Source organism: Perna viridis, chromosome 11, assembly GCF_037379345.1.
Source record: "Perna viridis isolate PV_CMFRI_1.1 ecotype Kerala chromosome 11, ASM3737934v1, whole genome shotgun sequence".
Taxonomy (NCBI): domain Eukaryota; kingdom Metazoa; phylum Mollusca; class Bivalvia; order Mytilida; family Mytilidae; genus Perna; species Perna viridis.
The window spans coordinates 22,802,150-22,826,765 of record NC_142455.1 but is presented as its reverse complement, the minus strand read 5'-3'; the positions used below and the strand labels follow the sequence as shown (position 1 = coordinate 22,826,765).

Genomic DNA, 24,616 nt, shown 5'->3' with positions numbered 1-24,616 from the left:
TTTTATCCCAGTATATGTGTCTGCATGTAACGTAACAACTGCCTTTCTGTCCGTGACTCTTATGTTAACTACCTACTTTCATATTGGTTAGTGCATGATTTCTTACAATTAAATTAAATTTTGAAATAGGGATCATGTCAAAGGACAAAATAATCAGATAAACCTTTTAAAAAGCATATACATGTAGGTTTGTTTGGTTTCCTGTGGAATGTGGACAGGTTTAAAGGTATAAAGTGTTTTTTAGACAAAGTATTGCTAAGTATACTTTCAGAGGTCTAAAAATACTCACTACTCATTTAGGAAAATGTTTTTATGTAGTATAGAAAATATGATATGAAAGTGTAATTCATGATTCACTCAATTAGAAATAAGGCTTGTAGAGCTAGGTCCAAATGTGTTTTTTCCTAGTCTTTCTTGCTGATCTCTTTTTCCATACATCAGAGAACTATGAAACACTCTAGATTCATCTCCGTCTGATTCACTATCAGAAATTGGCATTCCAGTCATAGTCTTAGCTTGTATATTTTCTTCAGAAACACTAAATGATGTCATGGAAACATCAAAGTCAACAGTATCACATTGTGTACCTTGGCAGGTCATTGATGGGCCTAAAGAGTGCTTTGACTTTTTCTTCTTCTGAAATAGACAACAGGTAAATTCATATAATAAATGTAGCTTTATTCTAGCACGTATACACATCTTAACATCAATTTCATTGGACAACTGACTACACATATATTTTAACCACAGTAGTTTTATTGTACCACAAGGGCTTGTTCCCACTATCAAATAAGCATCCCCACCAGTATAGTACTAGTGGGCCTTCATATTTGATAGTGGTAGCAAGCCCCTGTGATTGTACCTTCATCTTGAATATGAATCGTCAAAATACAGTGCTTTGTAACCTGTGGTCCTTTTCACAAAAAATTGTAAGAGTAAAATTGGTCGTAAGTTATGACGTCATAGTAAATAAAAGTATTATGACGTCATAATTACGGCTAATTTTACACTTACGATTTTTTTTTGTGAAAAGGACCACTGGTGTCAAATTCAGAAAAAGTCGTAAGTGTAAAATTGATAGTAAATTATGACGTCACAATACTATTTTAGATTGTGACGTCATTACTTACGATCGACTTTACTCTTATGATTTTTTTTTTGTGAATTGGGCACTTGGCATCGAATTCACATAAAGTCGTAAGTATGAAATTTATCGTAAATTATGACGTCACAATACTATTTTAGGTTGTGATGTCATTACTTACGATCAACTTAACTCTTACGATTTTTGAGAATTCGACGCCTGGGACTCACTATGTTGTTTTATAAGTCCTGTCTTGTTTAAAATAAACACTGATCCATAGTAAATGCGATTATTTTTTTATTATTTAAATATATAATAATTCAATGCCAATTATCGTGTGTGCTAGTAAAAGAATAAGAATTTGAAAAATGCTTCCCAGGGAGATGTACAGATTTATGATTTCATTTAGTTAACTCAGACATGGAATACATGTAACATGAGCAAAACAAATTGAAACATACTAATATTATACCTAATATATGAATTAAAACAGATACATTTAAATAATACGAAAAATAACATTATAGCATTATTAAACATAAATGACCAAACATAAAAATAATAAATAACAAATAATTCTAGAACTAGAACAATGAGGCTATCTTCTTAAATAACAACGATAACCGTTTATACACCTCAACATTACATATAGAGAGTAATCCTATCATTTTCGATATGTTTGGATGTTTAAGATAGTAACTAAGAATAAGTTAACATCTTTGAGAAACTAAATGGTCATATTTGCATATAAATAAGTAATGAAACTCATCACCAACATTACCAGTATCACATAAATGACATTTTCTGTTTTGCTTAGGAACATTTTTTCATCTACCCGTTTCTGTGGGAATATGTAAGTTTTAAAACCTTAGTTTTGTTATCCAAACTTGAAACTTGAAATCTCACTGTACCATTGTGGGATGAATTGGTCAATTAAAACTCTTGATCAAATATTCTTGTAAACAAAATCTGACTGGTTAATAAAAATTATGTCCAAAACCGTCTGATTAAAAACTGTTTCAATGTAATCTATCCATTTAAAATAAAACGTGTTGTTTTTTTTAGTTTCAACATGATCTGATGTAAAGAATTACCAAGCTTTGAACTATTTATCAGTTTACCCCAGAAAGAAATCATCCGCTACTTCACACGAATTTCTAGAGGAAACCTCCCTAGTTCCCCATACACCACGAAATTGGCGTAGTAGTCCTAACGTTTAAAATTCTCTTACAAAATTTTAAATGGATCCGCTCTAATATCTGAAGATCCTCGTTACCCCAAACTTCACAATCATGGGGTCAAATGGCTTTAATTTTAAATCAATAGGAATGATTTCATTTCTGATGCATTTATATATTTACACGTATATATATTTGTTTTTTTAGCTCATTCGTAAATGTTTTGCGCACGTACATGTACATCAACATTTTCAATATATTTGCTATCGTTGAGGGGACCCGCTAGTCGCAGTAAGTTACCCTATCACCACGATATAATTTCGTTTACAAGTTGATTATGTGATTTCAATAAGTTCCCTTTTACAAACTGGACCATTTACTTCACAAAAGTGGGAAACTATTTTCTGATCCATGAATCCTTAGACCTGTAATTAGTTATAGGTCTCTCATGAATCTAAGCCTTTATTTGATGCCACTACTTTGATGGTGTTCGTGATGTCTTCCAGTGAAAACTACAAATTTCCCTTATTTAGTTTCTAACGAGAAAACAATCGGCTAGATCAATTAAAATTAAAGACTGGAGGTAAAACTAAGGACTTGAGGAAATTCTCAACTTTTTTATGAAACATATGCCAGGTCTCATATAAAAACTCAAATTAAGATTTTTCTCAAATCCTTCCTGAAACTCAAATTTCGACCAATCAAACACTTAAAATTAAAGATTTTAGGAAATTCTTAAGTTGAGTTTTTTTTTATGAAACCCAGGCTAGGACTGTGTATGCGGTGTCAAGTGAAACAATATTTTCTCCTCAAAGAGGAACTTGAACAATTTAGCCTGGGCCATGTTAATCTAAGTGTGCAATTATTACAGACGACTGTTTACTTAACTCAAACTCAGTTAAAGTGCGCCAAAATCAATTTTCGTAGTCACAAGCTATTTTCAAAGACAAAAATTTCCTGATATAGTTTTGGGTTCAATCTACTATCAGGGTTATGCCAGATTGTAGAAACATAGTTCACGGGGCATTGATCGGGTTCACTTAACAAAAACGATAAATATCTAAGACTCAATCGACAAAAACCCTATGTCACAAATTAGGGTTCTCATAAAAATACATAGAAAAATATAGAAAACTCCAAAATGAAGAAAGCCCAAAAAGTTTTCTAGGGAAAAAATGCTAGAAAACACAATTTCAACAGTTATTTAGAAAGGAAGTTGTGACGAGGGAACAATTGTAAAGGCGTTCCTGATGTAAACATTGCCTCTAGTCGTAGGTGTCCTTCATTTCCGTTAAGTGCAATTATTTAGATATTATTAATTCTCAGTTCACTTTAACTTAGAAACGGAGAATAGATGTATTGGTATGATGTTTTGACAATAGGATATTGCTATGTATGCTATATAAATCAAGCATTGGTATATATCACGGTGTAACGTAATTCACAACATTGTAACGTAATTCACCTCTTCATAAACTCTTTATTTTGATTACAGAAAATGATTTTACATGACAACTTGACGTGAGAAACATTAAATTAATGCTAAACAAAGATAGAAATGCCTTTCAAAAAGCAAAAGCCATTCAAAATCGATTTAATCATTGCAAGAATTTAAGTAAGCACTAAAACGATATGTAAGCTTCTTCGTGAACTGATATATTATTTTTTGTTTTTGATTATTCAGATCACTTGAAACAAGGAATATATCTACAACATAATATTTGTTAATACACCTTTAAGCATATACCAACGATCAATTTCAATTTGTCAGCTATATAGATGACGTATTATCGTTGTAAAATCCTAGTTTCGGGGATTTGATACATCGCATGTACCCCAAAGAACTTGAGATAAAGGATACCACAGACACTGTAAAGTCAGCCTCATATCTTGACATACACATAGAGATCGATGGTAAATGAAAATTATTGACCAAACTTTACGACAAACGTGATGACTTCATTCAGAATTGTCAACTTTTCATTCATCTGTGGCAACATCCCTTCAGCACCTGCGTATGGAATTTTTCGTATCACAACTCATACGTTATGCCAGAGCTTGCCGTAACTACGTAGACTTTGTATCGCACCAGACTTCTTGCAGTTAGGCTTCTGCAACAGGGTTATGTTGCTGCAAAATAGAAGTCATAACTACAGAAGTTTTATGGCCGTCATCATGCACTCTTGGATCGTTACGGTGTATCCATCTGCACCATGAAAACTGATTTGTTCAACATATCATAGTTTTCCCTTTCTCTTTCGTCTACCCTGGAATTGACATTTTATGAGCAACTCGGCGGATGTTTCTAGAATAGCAGAGGACGCTTACCTTACCGGTACACCTGGTCCATGCTCCCAGTTTTTAGTGGAGTCCGAGTTGCTCATTTACTTTTGTTACTTTGTATGTATTATCTTAGTTACTTTATGTTCTTCGTTGTGTTTGTCTGTTTTCCGTGTCTGGTCTTTGTCTCTGGATTACATTCTTTTGATTTTCGCTAGAATCTTAGTTCCCTAGCTTGATTACTCCTTCAAGGGACGTTACAATATCAGCGAAAAATTGTTTCTGTGAATTACGTTACATTTTAATTTTGACATTATAATTATTTCTGGTAGCATATTACTCATTGATCACGATATTATGTTTTAAAAGTATACCAGAAATATTTGTTATAAGTCGCTGTCTCTGTAAGAATCATGTAATATCTGAAAAATGCGATACATCCCCCCAAAAAGGCTATATATTTTTATTTTTTGTAATTAAGTTGTTTTATGGGTCTATACTATAAAATGTGTAATTATTCATTCAAATCTGCCTGCTCTTAGGAGATAATCGACATTGAAAATACAGTAGATTCTATTGTATTTGAGCGCCATTTACAGAGTTATCTCCTTAATTTTAAAATCTACAGTGGATTCTATATAATTTTTGTCTCCTATGAGCACGGATTGTATGAAAAACCACATGTTAATTTCTGTTTAATATGACATTTGAAACAAAACATCAAAAATAAAAAAAATATGTAGGCTTTTTACCCATGAATCACATTTTGCATGATCCTTAGCTGGAGTGCTACATAATATGTTAAACAATTGGTCGAACCAATTGTACCATTATCATTTCCTTACATGCCACTAAAGACTTCTATATTTCTTCATGTGGCGTATATAAAAATGACAAAACTTGACAAATATGATTTTTTTTCTAATATTACTTGGCAAAATATTGCAATTAGTTGTTTTTCGTGTTTAACCATGTGTTCCAATTAAAGCATGAGAAAGCCATGGGTTATATATATTACACAGTTATAAGTGAATTACGTTACAAAGTCGGTCATTCCCGTTAAGCTAATTATAAACATTCCAATTGGATTTGAAGGCACAATAGTTTTCTGTGTATCACCTAAAAGATGTATGAATGGAAATAGGTTGCTAAATTGGCCTTCATTTTTTGCTTATTATGTTTACAAAGAATAATGAAGGAAACGTTTTCAATTTCATTTTGTTTTATAATTTTTTTACTAGATTTATAAAATATAATGTATCTTAAAAAAAGATAACAATTTCTGAACAATATATTTGTTTCGTGTTGTGAATCTATTATTTATCTATCGAATGATATCATTTGAAGCGCAGTTTTGAATAACTGTATGCTGAAACTATTATTATTCAACATGGCTGTCCAGGAGTAACGTAATTCACTACCAAAATACACAGGGCATGTTCAAAATTTCGTACAGGACATAACTCAACTTATCAAGAGCTATCTAATGGGTTTTCTTGCAATTCAAAACATTTGAATTGTTTTTTATTTCTTAATTACAAAATAAGCTAAGTAATGTGTCGTCTCAAGTAAGGATAACTAAACTTAAACTTATAATAAATAAATCTTATAGATTAGTACTTACTATCATACCTATTGTCCTGTACATATTCTTTTATGTATATCTTGTTTATTGTTCATTTAAACTACATGTAACTTATAGGAGGTGAATTAAAGTATATTATATAGTAATAAATATTCTAAAAAAGGAGCATTTTGATGCCATTCGAACTTTCTTACCTGGGCAACAAGTTTTGTATTTTTCAGTTTTATTTTCTTTTCTCAGTGATTAAAGTCGTCTCAACTACAATTTTTACTATATATCAAAATACCCATGTAGATAGAAAAGTGAATTGCGTGGTATTTAATTTATGTCCGTTTACTTTCTGAACCGCGAAGCAGTTTTCCGACAAGTCTAAATTGTCGCTAAGTTGGTTATGCAAGCACAACTTGGTCAAAAATTAAAACTACCTTAATCTCATCGCAGAACCAAAATGAGTTTATACCAAATATTCCTTAGCTTGTTGTCAATAGAAAACCAATTGATCAGAAGGCTAATTATGTTCCCCAGCCAAACGTAGTAGGGAAACAACTCGTTTTTGCTTTAACCTTTATAATTCTTCTTTCCCAGTCTGAAGGCTTACTCGTTATGCCCCCAAACTTAGCGGGGGACATATTTCTTCTGTTTTAACATTCATAATTCTTCTTTCCCGTATACTTTTGTCAGGCTATCTTCCCAAGAACGGCCAAACAAAAATAGGCCACCATATGCAGATGCGCAATTGCTATCTGAATTTTCAAACATGGCCACCGTTTATCTTCAGGGCGAAAAAAAAATATAAAAAGTGGGGAAAAATTGTAGAGATTTGATATAGTGTTTTATAATATGCCATTCCGAATGGTCCCGAATTCCAAGATGGCTGCCGGTCGAATTTTTTTTAATAAAGAAAAAGTAATAGAGCCGTAGAAACTGATTTTATGGCCTTCTGTGACATTGGGAACGTTTGGGGAACATCTGTTGGTGTCCAACATAATTAGTACCAGTTTTCATTGTATCCTATTGTATATTAACATTATTGATAACAATGAAAAATGGCTCAATGTACTTAGCAACTGAATTTCCCTTTACAATACCTCTGTTTTCTTGTTTGAGCGACATAGAGCATTGTTGTGCATTCCTCTGTTATCCTCATGGTCCAACAGTCTTTCCCGCTCAGCTGCTGTTGTCCTTGAGCTTGTCCTCAACTTGTCCATGAATTTACTTTAAAAGTGAAAAAAAACATCCCTGTTATATACACTTATTTCAAAGGTCCACACAAAACGACGGAGAAAATCTATCCACAAAAAAAACTACTTCTCTACTAGACAAACATGATGTTAAAATTGCATGTATCTAAACAATAACTACAATAAACTTAATAAATGTCTTATCCATTATTGCAACAACTCCAATAGAGTGGGCCACCATACATGCTGATAAAGTATATCAATTATGCATCAAAATTGAAAAATTTCTTTAAATTTGTTGCTAAAAAATTCTTTACACGTTCTTTCTAATGACACTTAAACTTACTCATAAGATGTTGAATTTCTACCATGTGGACTATGTGGCACGTTTGGATTATAAAGTAGACTTCCATCCCCAAAACCAGGCTGTATCTCCCTTTTTAGCTGTAAAAAGGGTAAACGTCATGTGCATTTATTAACTATACAAATTAGTATTTCTTACTCATCTTTAAAAAAAAACAAAAACAAAACAAAAACAAAAAAATATATAATAAAGCAAAACAAAAACCCATACAGCAAAATTGGTACTTATTTTAAAAATTGTTATGAGCTCAGTTTCATATCAACATATCTCAAATTATATTTGATATTTACCATAACTATCTGAATGTATCCAAAACTCCATCTCTCCCTTCAAGCAGTTTTAATGGATGAACTTAGTTTCAATGGAAATTAAATTGGAGGATTTTAGTTCGACTTGAAAAGTATACTACAGAATACATTATGTAGGTTATACCATTTAACAATAACAGGTTAAAAATCAATAAATTCAAGATTAACGATTATTCCTTACCTTCAATATGAAGAACATGCATACAATTAATACTACAGCAACTGAGGCCACAACGATTCCAAGTATAACTTGTTCACTTTGTTGTAAACCAAAGAGGTTTTTTCCCTTCAACATTCCAGGTGATGTTTGTGGTGGATTTACTGTTGTATCTGTTGTTGTATGTGGTTTAGATGTTGTTATTTTAACTGTTGGTGTAGCCGTTGTTGGTGTAACAGGAGATGGGTTAGCTGGTGTTGGTTTGAGACTTGTTAATTTGATAGATGGTTCAGGACTTGTCGGTTCGATAACTGGCTTAGGTGTTGTTAGTTGGATAGCCACAATGTGCGAACCTGAACTGTTTCCAATTGGTTCAGGAGTTGTTGTTAACGTCTTTGTTAAATTCTGTAAAACAATATTTGAAAGTTAAACAATTGTCAGAAACAGACCTTACGGAAAAAAATCATGCATGCATGCGATTTGAACTCCCCTAATATGCGGAAATCTTTTAGACCTGTAAACAAATCTCCCGCCCCTAGGTAATGATTTCCCCAAGTTGATTATTAAAAAAGTTTTGTATTCTAATAAGTTATGAATTATCACCTTATATTAGAAAATAGTAGTGTGGCGTTATTTCTTGCAATCAACTTCCACACTAAACTTACAATTCGTGAAATCGGGTGTGATCTTGACAAAGTTCTGTAAATCATTTATAGATTTTCGCACGATTGATGGATTCTAAGTATGCTGCATTAGAAATGGAAACCTGAAAATCTTCCGAAGAATCTGAACCACGAGTCCAGGCATTTGCATGAATTTTTAAAATACTTTGAAGATAACTGATTTAGAGGCATCAATCGTTGATTTAATCGTCGCAAAAATAGAGTCATGGTTACTTACTACCGTAAAATTAAGAATGATTACGAAAATCATTTTAATACATGTACAGTAATCTCCGTTCTGATACGACATTCGAGAGTACCTATTTGTAAAAATGACAATGAAAGATCCCGTTACATACATACAAATTAGTTGGAGAGTTCAAAGCCACTTGAGTCATGGATGATTTCGACCACCACCATTTCTCTCCACAAGAACTGTTACTACTTACTATCAAATGTTCCTTGCGAGCAGGAGCCATATTCCATCCCTCTGAAAAAATCAGCACGACTTAGATGGTGAACTGGCTATAGTACAAAATTTCAAATTCTCATTATAACAGACTAAGGAATCTTAAATTTCAACAAAAAGTACTTCAAAATAAAACGGAAATAACAATTCAGAAAATGCTAACAAAATTACGGTAGCAGATCTAAATTTTAGTTGAAAAAGTACTTTTTATTTATTATTTTCTTACCTTTTGATGAAAATATTTTCCCATGCCCAAGTGCTGTTTTATTGGGTTTATACCCAGAAATGAATTCTCCTGCAAATTAGATAATATATTCCTTTGAAAGATTTAACACCATGGTTTGTTTCCACATCCATAAAATCGCCCACTCTACTTTCTACTAATTTCAAATGTCATTTTCCCTATATTGATTTGTGTATATCACATTGATGCCCTGTCTCGGAGGGTAAATAAAAGTATGAATATTTATTACGTTTTGAATACACTTTTTTTTTTTTTTTTTTGACAAACGAACTAATGCTAGCGTACTATCTATGAAGATGTATTACCACAAAGCTGATCGTTGAACCCTCGACAAAGTCTCGCTAGGGTGGACACACGGGTTCTTACTGCCTCCTTCTTATCAACAGCTTTGAAATCAACAATTTCCATAAAAAGCAACTTATCAACTCTGGCTTTCTTGAAAACATCGTGCCACAAACAGCTACAGGCTGAAGATATTTCTCCCATGGAATTAAAACTGCAGGCAAACGAGAATCATGACTACATTGATGCGTGTAAGAGTCCAGTAAATACAGGTGTTAAGTACCAATCCATATTAAATTCAGACACTGTCAGTTAATGGGACAGGTGATACATTGTGGTACATGGTAAAGAAAAGCCCACTGCGTGAACCTATGATGCCCTTTTTTCGCTTTACATGCGTCTGCATACAAATTTGTATTGTGCAGAAAATAATACATATTTCTCTTAAATCAACGAAATTCAAAACGATAATCGACTATTTTCGCAAAGTGCCAATTTTATATACAGTCTATATAGACGTCACGTGCGATGTTTGTACATGAAAGCGTAGCAGAACATATCGGGATTATCAGCAATACAAACTATTAGGGGTAAACGACGTTTTAGCTAGTGGGACAATCCTGCAAGACTCTGAAAAAAGTGACGATGCTGTAATCTTATACAACGGAAAAAAATAAGACGTGGATTTTTATTAAAATAGAGAAAGGTAACATTATGAAAATTCGTGAAATTAAACCCGTAAAAGAGCATTAGTAAACAAATCAAAGCTAAGAACTTCAGTCATTCTCGTAGTTCGGACCCAAATCACAGGGAGTTGAGGTTATTTAATGGATATAACTCATGATCTCAAGTCCCTGTGACCTAATTGGATGCAGCAATTCTTCAATCCTATGTAAAATAGCTCATATTTCAAAACTTTATGTCTTGAGAGTAATTATGCTAATATAAGTAGTTATTGATTTAAAAAAAATAACATTTATTTCGTACTAAAATTATAATCCTTTATTTTAATTCTGCGTTCTTTGCTTCTACAATCAGTTAGCTGTTTTCATACGGGACACATTTCATCTCCATACGGGACGAATTATTTTTTCCGGGATATCACAAGAACATTATAGAATATTACCAATATGACTACTAGAATCTCCTTGTTTGGTGAGGCAATGACATGTTTTACAATCATTTGGTATCTACATTCAAATAGTAGTTTAGTATATATGATTATATGAAAAATGTTACCTGGGACAAGCTGGAAAGGCCGAATTTAAAAAGTCATAACTGTATGTTAAACGCGTCCCTGAAACATGAAATTTTTGCCTAACATTTTGTTATTTTTTATCCAATGAACTTGTATTCCAAAGTAAATAAGACGAAGGTCCGATTTATTTAAAAATAAAGACTGCTGCTAAAATAGTGTCCTCCGTTTTAATATTTTTTTTCTGTGCAAACGATTGTAATTTTTTCTTGTTAACTGTCATGCATATGGTTTTTGTGTTTTTTGTGTATTTTTAACAGCTGATTGATTAGATTGATTAAATTCGATTTTTCTAATGAAAAATCAAGGGGATAGCGATTTGGCTATTTTCATAATCTTTTGATTTGATAAGAATTATATTAGTTATGTATGTTACTTACTTATTTATGTCATCCTGTAATTTTTTCCCGCATTTTAGGTACGCATTGACAGGTTCGCATATGTTTGTCAGGAAGTCAGGTAGCTTACACGACATAACGCATGGTTTTCTTTGTTCTCCTAAAACCTTACCCTGTGCAACTATAGGATCGTCAGCAGCAGTGATGTGTTTCATAACCACAGAACAACACGCTAATAGTATATAAGTAATTCTCAACAACATGTCTACTTGTGTAAGTATCACCCTCGCTGTTAACCCATTTTTAATCTATAAAAATATAGAATAGTATCAAAATTTATTATTGAAGAAAAAAATCAACAACAAAACAAAACACACGAGAAAGGAAAATCTCAATTTGATTTGTTTCCTACATTACTGTCAAGCGTGTGCTTCTCTGGTTACTATTTACAGAGCGTGCCCTCCTAAGGGCCTACCTTAATATTACAGACTACGACACTCTAAAAGTTGTTATACCATCTAGGAATTAGGTCGATATTGATGTTTAAATAAAGTACAAATAAATATGCTTTAAGAAAATAAAATTTGTTAATACAATAAATTTTACCATTGCACCCGCGCTTGACCCGACGTGCAGGTCGTGAGTATTTCTTTATATTTATAGGAAAAATAAATAAAATGAGATTACTACTGGGTGGACTGTGAGTAGTGGGGATTCTTAACTGCACGACGCCCCTTCCGATTCAAAATTTCTGGGTCACCCTGCTCTTGAGTATAGACACTCACGAAATACGCTCATTATTCGCGTACGGGTATAATTATATAATCGTTTTAGATGATAGATAATTTGTAACATTCCAATGACCGAATTCCTTTTTTGAAGTTTTAAAGAATGACTTACCTCTTGATTCCATTCGACATTTCCATGTTTTTTGTAAGTACATTACCCCAAACGTCATAATAAATTTGACGTTCGATTTTTCATCGGCGCGAATTTGATTGACGCGCATTTGCACTCGATTTAAGCGTCGAATCCAAGTCACTTTGTGTGTGACTATCACATAAAGTTTGTCATTACCTATGACACCTAAAACTCCTTAAATAAAACTTCAACGTGTAATCATGCGAAAATGAGTCCACTTAAAACAAGATCGAGTTTAATAAGCGCCTTTTTCGGTTTAGGTTTTATGATAGTTATTACGTCTTTCTTCAAAATCCACAGGGTCATATGCATCAATTTTCTTTAAAATTGATTTCTGAAATAAATTGGTTTAAGAAACATTACTCGAAGTCATCGCTTGTGTTTTGCAATAAAATTTGTTTTGCTAAGCCTATTTTAACCCTTTTTCTTTTGTGCAATCGCACTATTGCATTTGATTCAACATTATCAAATCAATATCTTAGTATGACTTTTTTAGCTTTTAAAATAGTATCACCCGTGAAAGACCATGCTTTTAATCGTTTTTGTGGTAGAAATCAGTCATTTGAAACAGAAACCATTTGTTGGGAAATTAGAATTATTTCCCTTTAATGAGCTCTTCAAAGAATATTGGTGGAGGTTCATGATTTGCAGTTTTCACCGGCCACTAATAGTTCACGATGGTAAACAATATTTTTGTGCATTTGAAATGAAAATCTGTGGTCTACATTTTTTATTATCATATTTATTTTTCAAACAACGTAAATCTGTTGAGTCATAAATGTATATAGTACGACATGTATAGTATAGCGTGCTTTAAAAAAAGATTTGTACTGTCCAGAAAACAATCACGAGTTCATTTATACATGTATTTTTTTTAAATATTTAGAGTGAACTGTCACCGAAAAATTAGGTAAGGACTCCATAGTTTGACCCACTGAAGCTTCTTCTGGTCAATTAGAGGATTATTCCTGTAATTACACTGCAGCTGATAGTTGTTGGATTCATGACCATCTCACGACCGTTGTCTGTGTTACACATACATGTAATTTGTCCAACAAATTAGGTAGGGTCTAAAATGTGTAACCCGTACCCGTACCAACTTTTTCTCTGTACCCAAATATTGTTTTGCTAAAATATTCATTATTTCGGTATGTTAAGATTTGAAAATGGCATGAGGTGTGGAAAAGTCTGTTTCAATTCATTTCTAATCAAGCAAATGATATATATTTTTCTGATATTTCTTGTTTCATCGGTTTTCAGAAGTCAGAAGGTCTAAAATGTGTAACCAGAAGTTACCATACCTATCTATTTATTGATTATTTCTCACTTCCCTGTCAGAATTTTACGTTTTTCTAAAATTATTAAGAGGTTAAAACTTCACCCTATGACTTTAGATGAAGTTTTAAAAGAATTGATATTGTTTTAAAAAAGAAATGACTGAGTTTGAATTCCATACTGTACCTAGTGTCAATCCTACCAGCAAAGAATGGATACAATCTTATCCAGAACGAAAAACAAAATCTCATAAACAGAGTCTGATGCGATTTTGATTTATTGTCAATGAAAATTTTGATAATTTTATGACTTTTAAATGTCAAATATGCCATAAATTAATACAGATAACAGAAAATACCGGACTTTGATTTTGAGTACGGGAATTTTGGGTTACACATTTTAGACCTTTTAAAAACAGAAAATAAAATAAAATCTATTTTTTTTTTTCAACAAACATTTTAAAAATGATTAATTCTAGCCTAACCATCATGTCATTTTGTATATGTGTACCAACTTTGAGCTGGAAATATCAAGCAATAATGAAGAAATTGGCAAAGTAGTATCTGGGTACTGGAAAAAGTTGGTATGGGTACGGGTACGGGATACACATTTTATACCATACCAACAAATTGCAATAATTGAATAATCCTGTTGATCTTTTTCAAAGTTAACATAATAGTGAGCACTGAAAAACTGGTCTTTTCTTTTTTAAGTATTTTTTTTTCAAATTTTAGAAGGAAATGATTATGGTTTAAAAAGTTTCGGAAATGTACATTTACATATCTTTCTCAGTTGTTCTGTTCTATTGACTATTTGGATCTCCTGTACTTGGCAATCACAATACTGGTATAAACATTTGTTCCAGTATTGAGATTTTTTTTTCAAAATTTTGTATGTTGGCATTGTAATTAAATACAGAGTTAGAAATAGTAGCCTGCCCACCAGCCTGCGACTGGCTATTTTTTGGCAGGGCAGGCTAATTTTAGCAAAAATTTATTTAGCCATATAGTAAATATATTGAAAAATTGTATTCAGGACTGGCTAGAATTTGAGCGAGTTTCCTATCCTGTTTAATAATGGAAATATGATATCGCATAGGTTTTATAGTGTATTGGATTGGATTAATAAATGCATGTATCATACAAACAGTTTTTTCAGTCTTTCATATCAAAGACAACATTGCTACATCAATACAAGTTAATCTTGTGTAGAAATGGGTAATGACAAAACGGTGCTTGACTTAAATTTTCAATACTCATGACAATACTTACTACAATACTATAGATATACAAGTAAAATATTTATTTTTTAAATCATAATACTGGTATACAATACTGATATACAATACTGGAACAAATTTTTATACCAGTATTGCAGTCGCCAAGTACTGGAGATCTGGCTGTTTAAGAACCTAACCTGCCTCAGAATAAAATGTGGCTTTGAACGCAAGGTTGGCAAAAAAATAGTATTGACAAGGATTGTGGTCATTACTTTTTTTCCCAGTCATTACTGGTTACTACTGGTCAATTGGATATTATTAAAGCAAGGCAACATATGAACACTTGCAATTGAATTTCATTTTGTACCCTTTGAAAACAGATTTATGTGGGAGCATGCATTTTTTTGAAATCATAAATAACCTTGTTTACCAAAATGTCACGTTCTAGTTCTTGATCATGTTTCCACACTTAATTCCCCATAATATGAAAAAATTTACCAAACTGTAATGTGAGTTTTAGGGTTAGTTGGTATGGTTGTTATCCTCAAAATCAAAGTGGTTCATAGGATACATGTTCTCTGTTTCCCAGGCATCATTAAGTTTCTAATTACTTTAGTCTGTGACTGTTCTGAAATATATTTGTACTTTTTTAAATTTATGGTGTGCGTTTTTGGCCTCATAAAATTAAAAAAAAACATTCATAAGATTTACATGTAAGTACTATTAACATTTTTTGGTCCCAAGTCAGGTATAAATTTATGTTTTTCACACACATTCCATTGAAAAAACTTTTTAAACTGTTTCATTAACTTTTACCGATATGAATCAAAAGCCCTCTAATAAACTACATGTATATTGCCCCACTATTATGATATTACTATGATTTGGTCTGAATTTTCTTGTAGAGTATTATGGAATATAATGGTGCGGCTATTATAGCCATGAAGGGACGAGATTGTGTGGCTATTGCTGCTGACAGACGATACGGTGTACAGGCTCAGACAGTTGCCACTAACTTTCAGAAAATATTCGAAATGGGAGACCGACTTTATATTGGACTTCCTGGTCTGGCTACGGATGTACAGACAGTGTTAGTTGTTTGATCTGTTTATAAATTTTTTAAACAATGTGGAATTTCTTAGAAAGCTAAACTGGTTTCCTATTTTAAAAGCAAAATAAGTACATATTTCTTTTAAGTTTTTACTTTAACTTTGCTTATTACAGTCATTGTGAAATGTGTCTGACCAAAGTCAGTGCCACACAAAATTCCAAGAAGTCCAACAGAAATTTACATAATTTATGTTGAACATTCATGTATTGGGGAAAAGGTCAAAGAGTAATCAAGGGAACCAAGATTTTAACAGAATCAAAAGAATGTTATCCAAGGACAAAGACCAGACATGGAAAATAGACATACACATCAAAGAATATAAAATAACCGAAATAATACATACAAAGTGACAAAAGTAAATGAGCAATGCGGACTCCACTAAAAACTGGGAGCATGGACCAGGTGCACCGGTAGGTACATTGTAAGTGTCCTCTGTTTTTCTAGAAACATGCACCAAGTTTCTCATAGAAAGTCAAGAGGTAGAGAGAACTATGACAGGTTGAACAAATCAGTTTTCATGATGCAGATGGATACATTGTAATGATCCACGACAAAATATACCATTAATGGTGACTTATAAGCAATAGTGTAATGAATTTTCGTGTCTTTTGTTTCAATCAGACATCAAATGTGTGTTTATTATTTCAAAATCATGCAGTCAATCCAAAAAATTATACAATATACACTTTAGAATAAAACTGTAATTATTTGTGAAAAAATTGTTAACTGCAAGGCTGTATCCATGTGAGTGAATAGATGTAAAGGGGGCAAACAGAAGTAAAAATTGTTTTTTAAAATAATCCACTGACATTAAAATTAAATAAAGTGAAATTTAGTGTGTCTAAATAAAAAAATTGTAATTTGTATGTTCAACTGTAGCAAGGAAAATGTCAGCATGTCAGTTGAAAAGATTGACTTGAAAAAAAATGTTAGTATTTCAGTTATAGAATTGACACTCTTTTAAAAAAAGAAAGCAGTAGTTTGCAAGAAAAAAAATCAACTTGTGTAGATGGACAATTAGGGTAGTTTGCTTTTTTAGGTTTTGTAGTAAATCGTCCACCAGTTTCTGTACTTGCCATATGAACAACACCTTTAGCTGCACAGTGTACATTAAATTGTAACAGTGTACTTTGTCCGAGATTATAAGACAACACAGAGTAGTAAACAACTCTTGCTTTAACAGAACTTTGAGGTCATTATTTTTCTCTGCAAGTATTATAAAATCAATTTTGTACCGAGTTTTTTTTTTTTAAGGTTAACTCATTTTCTTGCTTTTATTTCAGATCTCAAAGACTACAGTTTAGAAAAAATATGTATGAATTGAGAGAAAACAGAAAAATAAAACCTAAGACTTTTATGAGCATGGTTTCTAACTTACTGTATGAAAGAAGGTATTATATTTAATATTCAAGTTTAGATCTTCATTTGGTACTAAGTCATAACATTTTCATCCAACAAGTATGGTATTTTACTGCTGTTAAGGATGTTTGCTGCTTGTTTAAAAATAACAAGGATTTTTTAGGGTTGCAGAATTATTTATGAATATGAATAGAAAAAAATGATGGGTCAGTGTGCTCAAATTTGAGATATAAGCATTTGAAATTTGGAAGGGAAAGGATTTCTCTGGATTTTACATAGGCTTTGACTTAGTTTGTTTTATCTATTGAAAGCCCTGCAGAATTTGAAATAACAAGAATTTTGTAAAAACATCTCAAATAACATTTACAGGAGTGTTTTATGAAATTATGAAAAGAAAAGTGGGGTCACTGGGCAAAAAAATAATGATGCTATGAAATGGATAAAACCAGAGGAGTCCGAAAAATTTTACAAAAATGACTGAACCTGGGCTGCTCTCATACTTGTGTTGTTAGCCCTTTTCTTTATAGGACTGGTAAGTCTTGTCACATGACTACATGAATTCATGAGAATGGGTCATTTACTTTAATTCAAAATGATACAAGTGGTTGTTAATAGAATAAAAATTACTTCTCCATCAAAGAAAACCCCTTGTGCATAAATATGATGCATAACCATTTTTATACTAAGATAAGTTTGGTAATCACACAAAATATAAGTTCTTATAACTATGCACCATATCGATGTACATGTACCCAGAAATAGCAAACTAAACAAATCAGTCTGTGGTTTTATTATTATACCACATGCAACGAGGTTGCGATGGGTATGATGTTTTTGACCTGTCCATCAGGCCGTCCGTCAGTCCATCTTCAGTTTTCCTGACTTTTTTTTAAACACTTGCAGCTATTGACATGTTTTTTGGTATATAAGTTCACTATGATAAGTTACAGGTCAAGTTTGACTCGTTTCGTTCTGCTCTGATGATTTTTACCGAAATTATGGGCCTTGAACTTAGAAAAATTCACAGAAATAACAGTTTTCCAGACTTTTTTTCTAAACGCTTGTAGATATTGACATGTTTTTTTGGTATGTAAGTTCACCATGATAAGTTACATTTCAAGTTTAAGTTTCATTCTGCTCTGATGATTTTTACCGAAATTATGGGCCTTGAATTTACATGTAGCTTAATTCACAGAAATAACCATTTTTCGCACTTTTTTTCTAAATGCTTGCAGATTATGTCATGATTTTTGTAATATAATTTCACCATGATAAGTTACAGGTCAAGTGTACGTTTTGTTCCATTATGATATTATTTACTTTTGATTAACTAAAACTCAAAGAAATCACAGTCTGGAGTTTGAAACTACCATTCTGAGTAACAGAATTTAGTTAGAAGATATAGGTCTAAAGCCTGAAAAAATAATCCTATTCCTTTATTTATTAGGGTCCTTCTACATATATTTCTTTTACGAACAAATTTACTCGAGTATTCAACATTGGGATACGTGGGGTATGTGAGCTCGCTCACTAAGGTTCTTTAATTTATAATAGCAGAAATTCCTGATAAAAAATAAATGGAAAACGAGGTTTATAAGTCCTATTTCTTTATATTAAATGATGATTACTTTGATTTGTTAAGGATGTGATATTATAACTAGAATAGGTGTATATAAAGTCAAAGAGGCAACCATCTGACCGGGATGATCAGCCCAAGGCCACCCTTGTTATACATGTCAACAAATTTTCCTCTGTTTAAAACTTAAACTGTATCTATTTCGTGATGAAATCCATGAAACACAATAAAAAAAATGATAGTAATGATTGTAACTAAAAGTATTTTGAAATTTAATATTTAAGTAGCACTCCAGCTAAGAATCATGCAAAATGTGATTCATGGGTAAAAAGCCTACATATTTTTATTTTTGATATTTAGTTTGAATTGCCATAGTAAACAGAAATTAACATTCAGTTTTTTATATAACCTGTGTTCTTAAAATTTATATAGAATGCACTGTAGATTTCAAAATTAAGGGCGATAACTCTGTAGATGACACTCAAATACAATAGAATCTGTTTGATTTTCAGTTTTGATTGTCTTGAAAAAGCTGGCAGATTTGAATGAATAAATACACATTTCATAGTGTAGATCCATATAACAAGTTAATTACAAAAAAAAAATGTAGCCTTTTTTGGGGTGTATCACATTTTTCAGAGTTTGCATGATTCTTACAAAGACAGCTAGTTAATGAATAGTTGTTATTTTTTCTATGAAGAATTAACTTCAACAACATGGTGCACACTAAATAGCCTGCTTCTGTATGCACTACAGACAGAAAAATAAAACAACAGATATTCCATATTTTATTTTAGTGTCAAAATTAACAAGTAGTTTGAAAACATCACAGTCACATAACAAAATTTGTTATTTAATCAGAAAGTGTGTAAATTCTTAAATTGAATTACCAGTATGATGTAATATCCTACTGGCTTGATCTGTTTTTCTGTTATGGTCTATTTTAAATGAATCCTAAATAATTTGCTCAAATACAGTATACTGAAATGATTTTAGCAGAGTTGTACAAATTTGTTGCTTGTTAAAATTTCTTAATAATTTTACAATGCTTTTTAATTTGTAGATTTGGTCCATATTTTGTTGAACCAGTTATAGCTGGCCTTGACCCTAAAACCTTTGAACCTTACATAGCATCAATGGATCTGATTGGCTGTCCTATGGTAACTGATGATTTTGTTGTCAGTGGTACATGTAGTGAACAGATGTATGGAATGTGTGAATCTTTGTGGGAACCTAATATGGTACAAATTATAGTTTGTTTAAATCAGGCTATTGATTTTTATAGATTGCCTTATTTCAAATAGAAAATTATTTTTTGACAGGAAAGAATTTTATAAATGCAACTGTAATCTGGTATTTATATGTAATTGACAACATTTTATCTGATAAAATTATGTTTTGTATACCACTTAATAAATATCTTTGTGTTTAATGGTACTTTTCCTGTTACGATGGTCATTTCTTATATTTGGACTGCCTTAGTGGTGATAAATTGCTAGCTTTGAGTGTGGGAGGTCATTGGTTCACTCTGACCAAGTGACACCAAAGACTTAAAAGAGTAATCAGGGGAACCAAGGTTCTAATGGTAATCAAAAGAACGTAATCCAGGGACAAGACCAGACATGGAAACAGACTTACACAACAAAGAACATAAAGTGACTAAAATAATACAAAGTAACAAAAGCAAATGAGCAACTCAGACTCCACTAAAAACTGGGAACATGAACCAGGTGCACAGGTAGGGTAATCATCCTTTAGAAGCACCTGCCAAGTTTCTCATATTAAGTCAAGTCCGAGGTAGACGAAGGAGGAAAGGAAAACTATGACACGTTGAACAAATCAGTTTTCATGGGCTGATGGATACACCGTAACGATTCATGAGTTCATGATGGCAATCATAAAACTTTGTAGTGATGAAAGAAAGTGTTAGTCACTGCTCCTCCACCAAACAATAGCATATACGAGATAGAGTAACAACTGGTTTGCTTGTCAGAATAATGAATTTGAATGGGGTGACAAGCCTACCTGCAGGCTGTTGCATCTGTTAGCTAGCACAATGAAAATCTGACTGGGCAAATTAGACTAGTACCAAGCAGAGTCTGTTTGATTGAGCAGACATTCTTATTCTGAAATGCATGAAGTAACTGCAATAGGACATATAATCATATGTTTTGGTCAGAAAGAAATCTCGAAGTCTTTGAATTTTCTACATTTATTTTTTTTATGAGTGCTGCCCAATTTGTCTAATATCATTGCTTCTTTTTTATCATTGGTTTATATTGGTATTTCAGGAACCAGACGATTTGTTTGAGACCATTTCTCAAGCTCTTTTAAACTCAGTAGATAGAGATGCAGTCTCAGGTTGGGGAGCTGTTGTTCATATTATGTGAGTTTTTGTTCGTCTTTAGCTAGTAATTTTAAGTAGCTGTCTTTGTAAGAATCACGCAAAATCTGAAAAATGTGATACAACCCAAAAAAGGCTACATATTTTTATTTTTGTTATTAAGTTGTTTTATGGGTCTATACTATGAAATGAGTAATTATTCATTCTAATCTGCGTGCTCTTAGGAGACAATTAAAATTGAAAATCCAGTAGATTCTATTGTATTTGAACGTCATTTACAGAGTTATCTCCCTTAATTTTGAAATCTACAGTGCATTCTATATAATTTTTATCTCCTAAGAGCACGGGTTATATGAAAAACCACATGTTATTTTCTGTTTACTATGACATTTCAAACAAAATATCAAAAATAAAAATATGTAGGCTTTTTACCCATGAATCACATTTTGCATGATCCTTAGCTGGAATGCTACTTAATATGTTTAAACATGTTTACTTGAATTTCCTTGATTCTATATTGGATTAAATTGTATAATCAATGGGTCTAATTATCTATATTTTACTCTAAATTTAAATTGTATACTTACATGTTAGAAAAATAAAAGTCTATCTCATGGAGAGAAGAAACTTACCATACTTATGACCCCACTTGGAAGGAGGGGGGCACACTGTTCTACTCTAGTCCATGTGTCCGTCCATAACAATTTTTCTTAGCTACTACTTATCACAGCAGCTTTAAATTTTAACACATATTTCCTGTAGGTATGCCATATGGTAGGATCCATTTCCGGAAGTAACTGAGAATTTTGTTTATTTTCCTTATATGGTGATTTAAAGGGGGGTATCACTAGTGAGCCATGGTTCACAGATTTTATGTTGACAAAAAATACATATGTAAATTGTGATCATTAGATAATTAAATACTTGTGATGTTGAAAGATGATTTTATCTTTTGAGAAGTCAGGTAAAGTGAGAAATACAAGTAATGAATGGAGCTTAGTTAATGGATCACCCAAAATTTTCCAAAATGACATTATTACTTTCCTAAAATAAATACAAAAATAAGTGAATTGGGTGAAATTTATGAAGAGTGATGTAATAATGGGATGATTAATTGGAAAGAGTGAATAACCAAAATATCACCAGTGCCGAAGAGCGTCTAGATTTAACAAGTGTGCAGAACTAGTTCCATACAGGAGTTAAATCCTTAAGAGTTCTTAGCATGAGTGATCATATTGTGGTTATTAACGATTACCAATTGATTATCCTATTTATTATATAGATTTTCTTCATAATTTATGGATATTTTCAACATGAATTTTAAAATCAGTGATTGGCAGATTGATATCAAAAGGGTGATGTTGGCAGGAGAAAGTCAAGAATGAAATTACTGAATTCATTTCCCAGTGTTAATTATTGAAATTTATTACACTGGAAACATTCAATAAAACACTGTTATCTATATAATAAATTAGTGTAAAAACCTTGTTTTATTTTTCAGTGAAAAAGATAAAGTCACAACAAAGGAATTGCGTGGAAGAATGGACTAGTTGACACTGTCAGGATTATCATTTACATTATAAACATTCTATGTTTACTATCTCTTCATACACATTACATAGTGCTCTAAAATGTTCATTAAAAACATAAAATATTGATAATGAATTTTTTTATTTATTAAACTTTTGACTTAAAAATTGACATTGGTGTACAGCATTTATCTCTATTTATCTAATAAACACAGGGAAAAAAATAGAATTGTTTCAATGTCAGAATTTTGAAAATAAAAAAAAATATTTGATAATAGATAATTTCTTCATTTTTTATATGATAGTGTTCCCTGTTATATTTTCAAAATGCACAATATTAAAATACCAAAGTAAAAATCATTTGTTCTTTATTAAATCTTGAAATATAAAATGAACATGAATGATTTAAGAAAAAAATTCGTGGAGGGGGTAGATTTGTACTCATTTTAACATTGGTACAGCATTAATATTTGATTGTTTCACACTGAGCAATAGCGAGGTGTTAAATGAGAATATAAATGCTAAACCCATGTTAAAATGAGTACAAATCTACCCCAGAAGGAATTATTACATTTTTACTATGACCTATATGGTAACTTTTGTGACAAAAATTTCCCTAGGCATAGCCAAAATAATCATTGTTTCTTTAACCTCCCGTGTATGGAAGTTGGATTAAATTTGAATATTTTTGCGTATGTGTTAAATGTACGTATTTATATAATTGATTTCAAAATTAAATAACCACTCGGCCATTAAGTCATCGCATAAACGTTTTTTTAAATGAGTGTTTTGTCTTGAAGCGACAGCGAAAGAAAAGAGACAGTGCACAGGTACTAAAGGTGGGGGTTGTACCGACATATACTGTTTGAGATATAGAAAGGTCATGTTAGAATCACTCTTTTATTACATTTATTTCTTTATCAAAGCATTTATATACATATTATAAAAAAAAAACAATAAAGTTCTTCAAACTTCTGATTTGAGATATAAGGAATGATTTGAAATAGAATTTGATCGTTTGTGAAACCATAAAACTATGTGTTAATTCTTATTAATAAGGAGAGAGAAAAACTGAAATCAATAAAGAGAAATTTATTGAGAAAACTCTGCTGATAGTATCAAAAAGACTCGTGTCAAACACACCACAAAAGAACAATACCATGAAATTAAATCCTTTAAACTTGCCTATTGATTCAGAGTAAAGTTTACTGAAAACAAGGTCAAGGTTACATGAAAAGTAATTGAGTTGTCATTTGGAAAACAATATTTCAAAAGATTATCAATGAGTGATTCAATTTCACACATTACAAAACGTCAACATTTAATCACTGTAGTTACATTTTAATTTTATCATTTTACAATTTAGCAAAAAATTCACAACACTGATACAACTTCAAATAAATATGAATATAAAATTACAAATTAATTATTAGTAAATACAAAAAAAATCAAAATTGCAAATTTCTTTCCATTCATTTCATTTTATGGTTATGCAATTCTTTTTTTTTTGGATAACAGAAGTACAAAAGAAATTATTCTCACTACTTACACAAATATTAAATTCTCAATCAGGGTGTGCTATGTATATGTAAATCTAAATAGAATTAACATTCTTTATTTTAAGTCCAATTTCAAATTCAGTTTTCAATTTCTTACCAGAAACAAAGATAATAATAAGTTTTATTTGTCATGCTCCAGTCAAGGTAAAACCTCCTATAGTCAATATATTCAGTAATATTGTGTTTAGTCACATGGTTACAGGGGCGGATCAAGGATTTGAGTTCAGGGGGTTGGGCGTAGAACATATTCCCCTTTGACAGGGTATGTAACCTAGGAATTCCAGGTACTGTTTTAATCACTACACAACAATGATTTAACATAAAATAAGTAACATA

At 31.7% G+C, this 24,616-nt stretch overlaps 2 protein-coding genes across 2 annotated transcripts; one reads left to right on the top strand and one right to left on the bottom strand.

The window, feature by feature from the left end:
- Nucleotides 1–295: 295 nt before the first annotated feature.
- LOC148603397 (uncharacterized) lies at nt 296–12,340 on the bottom strand. The gene is made up of 9 exons (XM_088553604.1): nt 12,288–12,340; nt 11,430–11,695; nt 9,818–10,008; nt 9,495–9,563; nt 9,249–9,289; nt 8,162–8,542; nt 7,655–7,752; nt 7,216–7,342; nt 296–636 (listed from the first exon to the last, which is right to left on the bottom strand). Exons 2-9 carry the CDS (start codon nt 11,648–11,650, stop codon nt 358–360), a joined length of 1,407 nt encoding a protein of 468 aa, XP_088409730.1. The 5' UTR covers nt 11,651–11,695; nt 12,288–12,340; the 3' UTR covers nt 296–357.
- Nucleotides 12,341–12,880: 540 nt separating this feature from the next.
- LOC148603396 (proteasome subunit beta type-3) lies at nt 12,881–22,853 on the top strand. The gene is made up of 6 exons (XM_088553602.1): nt 12,881–12,988; nt 15,708–15,892; nt 17,197–17,304; nt 19,912–20,089; nt 21,140–21,234; nt 22,694–22,853. Exons 1-6 carry the CDS (start codon nt 12,986–12,988, stop codon nt 22,740–22,742), a joined length of 618 nt encoding a protein of 205 aa, XP_088409728.1. The 5' UTR covers nt 12,881–12,985; the 3' UTR covers nt 22,743–22,853.
- Nucleotides 22,854–24,616: the final 1,763 nt, after the last annotated feature.

Bases quoted from the DNA above. Each gene is read 5' to 3' on its own strand.
- LOC148603397 (XM_088553604.1), bottom strand. From the start codon at position 11,650: ATGTTGTTGAGAATTACTTATATACTATTAGCGTGTTGTTCTGTGGTT. The intron at 10,009-11,429 runs GTAAGTAACATA...GTTTGCCTGCAG, and splicing joins TTACAGGATGACATAAATAA to TTTTAATTCCATGGGAGAAA. The intron at 9,564-9,817 runs GTAATACATCTT...TCTAATTTGCAG, and splicing joins GTTCAACGATCAGCTTTGTG to GAGAATTCATTTCTGGGTAT.
- LOC148603396 (XM_088553602.1), top strand. The intron at 15,893-17,196 runs GTTAGTTGTTTG...CTTTTATTTCAG, and splicing joins GCTACGGATGTACAGACAGT to ATCTCAAAGACTACAGTTTA. The intron at 20,090-21,139 runs GTACAAATTATA...TTGGTATTTCAG, and splicing joins CTTTGTGGGAACCTAATATG to GAACCAGACGATTTGTTTGA.